This window comes from Nannobrachium achirus, assembly GCF_963921795.1.
Source record: "Nannobrachium achirus genome assembly, chromosome: 19".
NCBI lineage: Eukaryota > Metazoa > Chordata > Actinopteri > Myctophiformes > Myctophidae > Nannobrachium > Nannobrachium achirus.
Window position 1 is genome coordinate 49,352,023 of NC_137826.1, and position 9,628 is coordinate 49,361,650.

The 9,628-nt window shown below is 42.1% G+C and overlaps 1 protein-coding gene across 1 annotated transcript in view; it reads right to left on the minus strand.

Annotated features, from left to right (window-relative positions):
- grk6 (G protein-coupled receptor kinase 6) overlaps nt 1-9,628 on the minus strand; it is a gene marked incomplete at its 3' end in the record, with an annotated part of 45,367 nt that overhangs the window by 25,242 nt on the left and 10,497 nt on the right. Inside the window, exons 3-7 of the mRNA XM_080749016.1 lie at nt 6,571-6,683; nt 5,613-5,690; nt 4,832-4,932; nt 1,189-1,281; nt 947-1,010 (exon numbers count right to left, since the gene is read on the minus strand). Coding sequence (XP_080605142.1) covers nt 947-1,010; nt 1,189-1,281; nt 4,832-4,932; nt 5,613-5,690; nt 6,571-6,683 — 449 coding nt within the window. The remainder of the gene's footprint in view (nt 1-946; nt 1,011-1,188; nt 1,282-4,831; nt 4,933-5,612; nt 5,691-6,570; nt 6,684-9,628) is intronic.

The following is a 9,628-nucleotide window of genomic DNA, read 5'->3' on the forward strand; positions in this document are numbered from 1 at the left end:
CTGCTGTATTGGGTTTTTTAACTAGTTTGAAGTGTTGGTGCCGTGCTGTGGCAGCTTGAAGCAGGGATGGCTCCCCACAAACCCAATTGTGATGAAAAATATTTATGAAATAAATAAATGAAATATATATATATATATATATATATATATATATATATATATATATATATATATATGTATATGTATATGTATATGTATATATGTATGTGTGTGTGAAAGACAACTGACTTTTATGTAAACCATACTATATGGACAGTTTGTTCTGCATGTCACTATGCTGGAAAGTGTCCTAATCGGGAGATAAGCCCTGGGGGTCCCTGGAGCTCCAGGGGTCCCTGGAGGGGTGGAGGTTGTGGATTGGCAGGCAAGGAGTGTGTGTGCAAAGTTTGGCATTGAGTAATATGCTGGCTGTGTACACATGTTCACAGCGGCGTCACTTCAGGAAAGGCTAAGGTATGGCAACATGACTGGTGTCTTGCAAGACACCAATCATGTTGCCATACCTTAGCAACAGGCACGATGAAAAGTACATTTAATTATTTCCCCCCTGTAGCCAAGGTATGGCAGCTGCCATAGCTTGCCATACCCAATTGACGCCCCTGCATGTTCACCTCCAGTAGGTTGGGAAAGTAGCCTGCCACCCTGTGGAAATAGGCTTGAACTGCAAGATAGGACCCTAAAACAAATAAAATGGAATAAAAAAGCATCCGTAAGACGGATGGGCGAACAAGTGGTGTCCATACGTAGATGGGGTCCCAGAGGACATGTAGAGCCCACCCCCTTATTTTTCACGCCCCCAGGGAACACACAGTGGGGTTTGGAAATTTGTCGTGTACACCAGCCCTAGGACCTCGGCTTCGTGAACCGATTTATCGATAGGGGTAATAATAATAATAAGGGTAATAAGGGTAATAATAATAATAATAATAATAGACCAGATTCTCACCTCTCCAAAACCTCCCTTCCCCAAAACTCTGTACTGACGAAATGTGTTCTTGGTCACCGGCTGTCTGGAGAAAACACAGACATTATTATTTATAAGGTTATTAGTGTATATTAATAGTCTATGTGTGTGTGTGTGTGTGTGTGTGTGTGTGTGTGTGTGTGTGTGTGTGTGTGTGTGTGTGTGTGTGTGTGTGTGTGTGTGTGTGTGTGTGTGTGTGTGTGTGTGCGCGTGCGTGCGTGTACCTCTCTAACCACTTCCATTGTAGGAAGCGGTTGAACATCATGCTGTCCAGATAGTCTGCAAACGGAGCCACGCTGAGGTAGTCATGGATGAGTCTGTAACACACACACACACACACACACACACACACACACACACACACAGACACACAGACACACACACACACACACACACACACACGGTAAAGCAACTAAAGCATAACTTTTGGAGGGGCCTTAAAAAAAAGATTCTGACTAGTTTAGTCGTTTAATTGATTCCTCCCCATGTGTTGTGATGTCACTGCCGTTGTATCCTATGCCGACTCACCTGCCAGTGAGGAGCCCCCACCGGGAGGACGTAGAGCCTTCGTCCTACTCCTCCCGCGCAACACTCCCCACTGACAGGTGGCGCGCCAGCCTGTACGTAGGAGTACGTACAGTGACAATTATGGTGGGCAGGGACTTTAGCACTGTGCCACAGTCGTTTAATCAAATTATCAGCCAGTATTAGGGCATTCACGAATAGTGATTTTTAGTATTCAAATTATTCGACCTCAAAGTATTCGAATAGTCGAATATTCGACAGGACTGGCCAAACTGGCCAAATATTAAGTAAGCAAGAGGCGAACATTGTGAAAATAGCAGATCTACATGCTCACAACGGCGTTGTGAGCATGTAGATCTGCTATTTTCACAATATGTATCTGTGGAACCGAGTCACATTAAATGTAATACCTACAATTCCAAGTGCTTGTCAGGGTGGGGGTCCCCAGTTCAAATATGTTTATTTTGGGGGTCACAGCCTAAAAAGGTTTGAGAACCCCTGGTATAGAGCATTAACACATTCATCCACCAGGGGCATTGACAACTCATTCTTATGACTTCCTATCTAGCCAAGCTTTATAAACTATATATTTTTTAAAGAGAAAAAAATAAAAAAAAAATAGAAATAAGCGAATATTTGACTTCGGTGAACAACGTCGAATAGTGACTTTGATATTCGAATATTCAAATATTAGAATATCTGGTGAATGCCCTAGCCAGTATTGTCCATTTTCATTCACGTTCCCATTTAGGCCTGAACGCAAATCCGTGTCACTTTAGATTTGAACCCTCTTTAACCATTATTGTATGCTTTAACTATGTGAGCTTGTAGATCTGCTATTTTTCAATAGTTAAAGGTGATACACCATGCATTTAAAAAGTATTTATGTCATATTGTTTATGTCCCAAAAACGTTTTTCAAAAGGTTTGAGGCTAAATTACCACTCCTGAATAGAGCCTCTCTCATTTTTGAATGGCTCTCAGAGCATTTTCAGCTGCAGTACCACCTTTGGCCTGAACTGCGCCACCAACCCCAAATTTTCAAAAAAAAAAAAAAAAAAAAAAAATCCGTCGCTGACGGCAGCAAATCTGGACAGCCTGTTTTGAGAACCCGTGGGATACTTTTAACCTTCGCCTTCTCAAAACCAGAGAAAGACACAACGGTCAGAAATGGGACTTTGTGGGGTGCCCGCTGGCCTAGTGGTCAAGGCGCATACCACATACTAGGCTATAATGCCTGCTGGCGTTGTCGGTTCGATTCCCGATCCGGACGACCTTTGCCACATGTCATTCCCCATATCTCTCTCCCCATTTCCTGTCAGTCTACTATCCTATCAAATAAAGGCATAAAAAGCCCCAAATCTTTAAAAAAAAAGAAATGGGACTTTGTGAGGATAGAAGGTGCTAGTGGGACCCCCAAAAAAGGTTTTAAAATAGGAAAAGTGAAATTTCATGTTGTATCACCTTTAAAGCATGAAATAAGTCTACTACTGGATGCACCGCAGTGGATTTATACATCCAGCCTCTGGGGGGCAGGCACGTCACCACTGTGCAGTTTTCAACATGAACTATAATTCAAGTTCAAGTTCAAAACTTCTAAATTGAACTCGTTCATTTCATAGTTCATAATTCTACATTTTGAACTAAAGTTCATGGTTCCCCAAAATGAACTAACTTAGTTCTTTTTAGTTATATTTTTAACAATTATATTTTTATACTTTTGGCTATTCAAATGTATTTTTGTAGACGTTGCTGCAAGCCATTAACCTGACTTTCGCCAGATGATAGCAGCAGTGCGTATACCGCTCTGCTTACTATCCATCTGGGATTGCTCCGGCAGACTCGATGTAAGGGGCGGGCCATTTTTTGAAATTATGTAGCAGGTGATTGGATGGGGCCGTCTGTCTATCACAGTCTGGGAGTGCCAACTCCAACCACTCATATTGGCCTGTCTGCGTGACGTTCCACCCAGAATCCGCCTCCTGGGTTTCCACGTGGTCTGCAATCAGACTCTATTGGCTCAGAGCCGCTCAGAGCCCGCCCGTAGCTGCCGCTGATTGGTCCGGCCCGGGGCTTTACGAGCGTTATCAACTCCCACCGAGAGAGCTCAGATGGTAAAGTAGGGCGGTAGCGCACTACTGCCACCATCTGACGCAAGTCAGGTTAGCAAGCCATTATTTGTCAAAATGATTGACACGGCCCATATAGAACCACACACAGCAATTATTTCATCCAACTGCCCACAATATTTAGGTGCCCAGTCTTCCTGCACCCTTATTGTGAAGGCAGAAGTTTCTAAATGTCGCGCATAACTGCATGTTTCCACGTTGGTTAAAATAGCTGATCTACAAGCTCATGTTGTCTTGTGGATGCGACACGCTGTGAGCTTGCAGATCAGCTATTTTCGGCATGCAACACACCACGTCATACGACAAAGTATAGTCAGGCTTTACTTGCGAGACGTAACGAGGAGGAGATTCACAGTGCTTCATGTGAAGAGAAGCACCCAGCTGCAGACAGCACCGCTCACATATCAATGTTCGCGAGGTCTGCGAGCCTGCAGCTGGGTGCCATTGGAGCAAGTGAATGAAAAGAAAGACGAGAGGACAGACGACTGCGGACCGCCGCACGAACAAAGAACGTTCAGTACACGTTTGCCCAAAATATTAACGTGTTCATGAACGATCGTTCATTGAACACGTTCGGGTGCAACACTGCCACTGTGCCACCGAAGGCCCAGAACCACTGAACCAGTGTTGATTTCGTTGACCAAAACTATGACGAAAAATGTTTGTTGAATGTGTTTTTTTCACTGACAAAAACTAAATAAAAACAAAATAAAAACTAAGCTGTGATGACTAAAACTAAGACTAAATATATTGTCAATTTCGTCAACAAAATAAAAACTAGACTAAAATGTTAGGGAGGGACTAGTGCTGAAGAGAGCCATTTTATGTTTGGTTGCGCACAGGTGTGATTAAAATAGCAGATCTACAAGCTCACAACTTGAGCTTGTAGATCAGCTATTTTCAGCACGCAACCAAGTGTAAAACCAGTCATTACGATGCCATCAAGGCCTGCCAAAAATACATTTCAGTTGACTAAATCAACTGTAGATTTAGTCGCCTAAAAATGTATGATATTTAGTCGACTAAAATTTGACTAAAACTAAAACTTTTCAGGTGACTAAATTATGACTAAAACTAAATTACATTTTATTCAAAATTTGCTGTCAAAAACAACACTGCCCCGAACTAAAGTATAACTAAACAAGATAATACAGAAACATCAATGTTAAATACCTCCGACCCCTGGGTGTGTGTGTGTGTTTGTATGTTCTTACGTGGTGGTTTCTTTAAAGAGTTCTTTGGAGGCTTCCTGTTCCAGTCTCTCTGCACAGCGAGTCTTCAACACCTCATCTATCAATGTTATGTTATCATCTGACTGAAATATGATACATGTTATTAGTATCATTGTTGTTACAACAACAACAATAACACATTATAACACAATCTCTCATTGCTGCTGCAAAGAAACGGCTTTATAACGGAATCTACTTCCAAAATGCTTCTTTTTTTTCACAGCGACATTGGGCCGCAACGTTTGGCCGCGTGTGGAAGTAAACACCCCGGTCTAAATTCCGGAGTTAGCGATCGCGTATATTTAAGGTGTTTTTAATTTTACATTGTAGTTATAGAGGAAAATTATAATGTATTAAGGCATATGTGTCATATTAGCCAGGGATCCTTTTAATATAGTCATACTATATCGTCACTGTCGGACAGAAACCTCGTATCTCCAGGTTTCAAATGTGTAAATTTTTTCGCAAAGCAAAGCCCTGCTTCATCATACAATGCCATCGTACAAAAGTAGTGAAAACAGCAGATCTACAAGCACACAACGCCTCGCGGTGTGAGGCGTTGTGCTTGTAGATCGGCTGTTTTCACAAGTTTAACTCATTTTTAAAACGATAAATACTAAACGAACGGTTTTGGACATACAAGGTTTCCACCCGACAACGACGATATGATTGCCATCGTAATACATTAGCTTCATAAAACAATAATCCAGAATGGTACATCATTGTATTGTACCGTTAATTCATAGTAATCAGTCGAACAAACTTTTGCATTGAGGAACTTGTCCAACACCTGCTGTCCATTGTCCTTCCTCTTGTCATCTGGAGACACTTCATATTTTACCTGGACACGCAGACAGACAGGATCGGACATGAATTGGTGACAAAAAGGTTTTATTTATGATATTATCGCGATAATCAAAATATCTGGGGCGGAACATTTGCCAAAAAAAAAAACACCTAGTAGAAACAGGTCTTATGACATCTTTTTGTTTCCTTCTAGGCTATTTTTAGGCTTTTTTTTTTTTTACACCAATTACACCAAAATAAAAAAACAAATAACTTCTTACTTACTTTCTTACTTAATTACTTTCCACTATTTCTATTGTTCCAATTAACTTTTACTTTTTACTCGAGTACTTTTTCTCGATTACTTTTACTTTTTAGTTGAGTGCTCCCTTTCCACGTAGTGGCTACAACGACGCTGCATAGACGCGTCGCCATGGGAACCAAAGAGTTCAGTAAAAGGGGTTGGGAACCCGTCGCCGACGACGGCGATTGTGTCATACAGTGTTGATTTCGTCGACTAAAACTGTGACGAAAAATGTTTGTCGACTGTGTTTTTTTCACTGATGAAAACTAAATAAAAACTAAACAAAAACTAAGCTGTGATGACTAAAACTAAGACTAAATATATTGACAATTTCATCAACAAAATAAAAAACTAGACTAAAACGTTAGGGAGGGACTAGTGGAGAAGAGAGTAATTTTATGTTTGGTTGCTCTCAGGTGTTGCGTGCTGAAAATAGCCGATCTACAAGCTCACAGCGCGACGCGTTGTGAGCTTGTAGATCTGCTATTTTCAGCACTAAATTTTGCTGTCATAAACAACACTGGCGTCATAGCAGCCGTACTCCGCCTGGCGTTGCCGTCCTGAAAATCGTCGACACAGACAGACAGACAGACAGACAGACAGACAGACAGACAGACAGAGACTGTCTCACCACAGCGTCCAGGAAGTGGACACATCTTCGGAGCTCTGGTCTGGTGTCACAGAACTGCCTGAAGAGAAGCCGCCCGATGGGCTGTCGCTCACACAGACTCCTGTAGTCCTTCTCTGTTAATAGAACGGGTACACGTTATTTTATGCTTTAACTATTGAAAAATAGCAGATATAAAGCTCACAGCGCGGCACCGAGTGCCGCGCTGTGAGCTTGTAGACCTGCTATTTTAGAAAAATCGTGAAAATTAGAATTTTGAGCCGATTCTATACGTGTCTTTTGAATCCTTCTAAGGTTTTTGGAAAAACACATGTTTCTATGTCAGCAATCTGGCTATAGCCATCGTCAAAGAAAAGGTCCTTTTCACTTAAAGCTATACTGTGTAAGTTGCTCAACTTGTGGTCAGTAGCTCTATAGCAAACCTCGGTCGCGTCCGCGTCTTTCGGCCGTTTTTCGGTTCTCTCACCCCCGCGTCTGCCTCCACCTCGCCGAGATCTATCTTTTGAGGGGTCCCTGGTTCCTGTGCGTTCAGCCATTCCGGAGATACACTCCTTCACACATGCTTCAATAGCTCACCGCGCACCCGAGTATAGAGAGACACACGGGAGACTACAAATATGGCCGCCCTAGCGACCCCACTCCAAGATGCGCTGTGATTGGCCGGCAGTGTATAACCCTCGCTGTGATTGGCCGGTAGTATGATGACGTCATTTTGCCGCGAAATTCTCCCCCCCTCACGGCTCATAGAAAACATATAAAGAGAAGGCTTTTGAAGCTGAAAATAACGGAGTGGGGGTTCTAAAACTTTAGCGATTTAACAGTTAGGACCATTTTAAGATTTGTTTTATAAAAAAAGTTACATGGTATAACTTTAACTGGAGCTCAGTTAGTCTGTTCTTGAGATACTACTATGTCAGTGGTTCTCAAACTTTTTCATGTGAAGGACCCCCAAAATGATATGTATTCATTCGGCCACGGACCCCCATCTCAAAATATTTAGTTCCAGGGACCACCCAGAAGCAAAATTTGAGTTACAAACGTTCGCTTTAAAAATACATAATATTCAAAGATTTGCACACAGTTTTCACGACTTTTCAAAAATAGCAGATCTACAAGCTCGCAGTGCGGCACTCGGTGCCGCGCTGTGAGCTTGTATATCTGCTATTTGTCACTGGTTAAAGCATTCAATAATTCTAGGCCTAAATGGGTTAGACATGTTAGATATCAATCTGGAAACCCACATTCCTGACTCTACACGTTGTAGGGGGAGATGCCGACAGATTCAGCAGCAGAGCTCTGAATCTGTCTCGAGACGGACCGGTTGACAATGACAATAACGGCAGTTCATTATAATATCACCACAGATGTCTCTCGTCTCCCACAAATACACACTCCATTAAGTTACACCTATTTCCTGTTAATAATAACCTGTGTAAAATGTGCTGCATTGGGAGGTAAATGGGAGACACTTTATTGTGAAGGTACTGTGAGACTGGAAAAATCACACTCGTGTGAACTGAGCGGGGGGGGGGGGGGGGGGTGCGTGTGTGTGTGTGTGTGTGTGTGTGTGTGTGTGTGTTGCAGTTGATGCACAGGCCAGGCTAGACTCAACAGCACCTCTCTGGTCACCCAGGGTACTCAGGCTACATACACCAGAGGCTACAGACACACAGACAGACACACACACACACACACACACGCACGGATACACACACGGCCACGCTATGGAGACGGTGTGACCACCGACAAGAGAGTTGTTGTTACTGGCAAGTTAGTTGTTATGTTGTGTATTGAACAGTCAAAACAAGTTGTATCAGAATACGTCAGTCAAACGAGAGGACACTTGTGAGTTGGCAAGTTGTCCAACCACTTATTAAAGGGCCACTTCACCTCTGGTACAACCAGATCTTATTTTATTGTTGTTTGGGACACAATCAACACAATCCTAAGTTATTCTTTGTGTTCAATCTGTGTTTTGAGATATTTTAGTATTTCAGCTGTGCTAGTGATGCGTTTTGCATCATATGATGCAGCATGATGATGCAAAATGCATCATATGATGCAAAACTCAGGATTGTGTTGATTGTGTCCCAAACAACAATAAAATAAGATCTAGTTGTCCCAGAGGTGAAGTGGCCCTTTAACTACAATGCACACGGATTTGAAGATGAAAATATCCAACAAAAAGGGCACAAAGTGCAACTGTGGTAACATCGTGTTGCCAGACATGAATCTGCCCTTTGGCACACGCAGTGTGATAGAGTCTGGCAACGCCAGGCTACAACTTTGGCATCGTGAAAATACGTTAATCATAAAGGTGGACGCGTTATTAAAATCAATGCACGCACCGTCCCAACCCGTAAGCCTAAGGCGTAAACAAACATCACTTGAATTTAATTTTTTTTACGAGGAGAGTCAGGAGACCGTATAGAAGATCATCACATAAGCTGATTCAACTTTCTTAAAGTTGCATCTAACTGAAAGTCTCATGGACACACTCCGTCCAGGCTTACCATTTGAATTTTCCCCATTCAAGTCAGTGGGGAACATTAATTCACTAATAGACTATAAGCAGTGCTCTTCCGAACAGCCTGGTGGCACTGTAATAGGCCGATGTGAAAAGTGTGCCATGTCTTCTTTGGCCTTTCACGGCAATCAGGCGCAGCATTCATGATTTTAGGCATTTTGTTCCAAAAATGTGTTTTGCAAAAGTCAAATGTGAAAAAGGGTGGCATTTGTTCTTCAACCTAGTGGGAATGTGTGTGCACAATGTCTTGGAAATCACACACTCCGTTCATGATTTGAGGCATTTTGTTCAAAACAGACCAATCCTGCAAAGGCAAATGTGAAAAATGCAGGACAAAGGTTTTTTTTTTTCCTTTGTGTGTATACAGTACAACGTTTAACACTGATCTTTTTAAAAAAAAAAAATTATTTTTATTTTTTAACTTTTTTTTAAACTTTTTTTTTTTTAACTTTTATTTATTTATTTTTAACTAGATGGGAGCGGCCCGAAGGGCCGCGACCCTCTAGTACAGTACAAAGTTTAACACTGATCGGA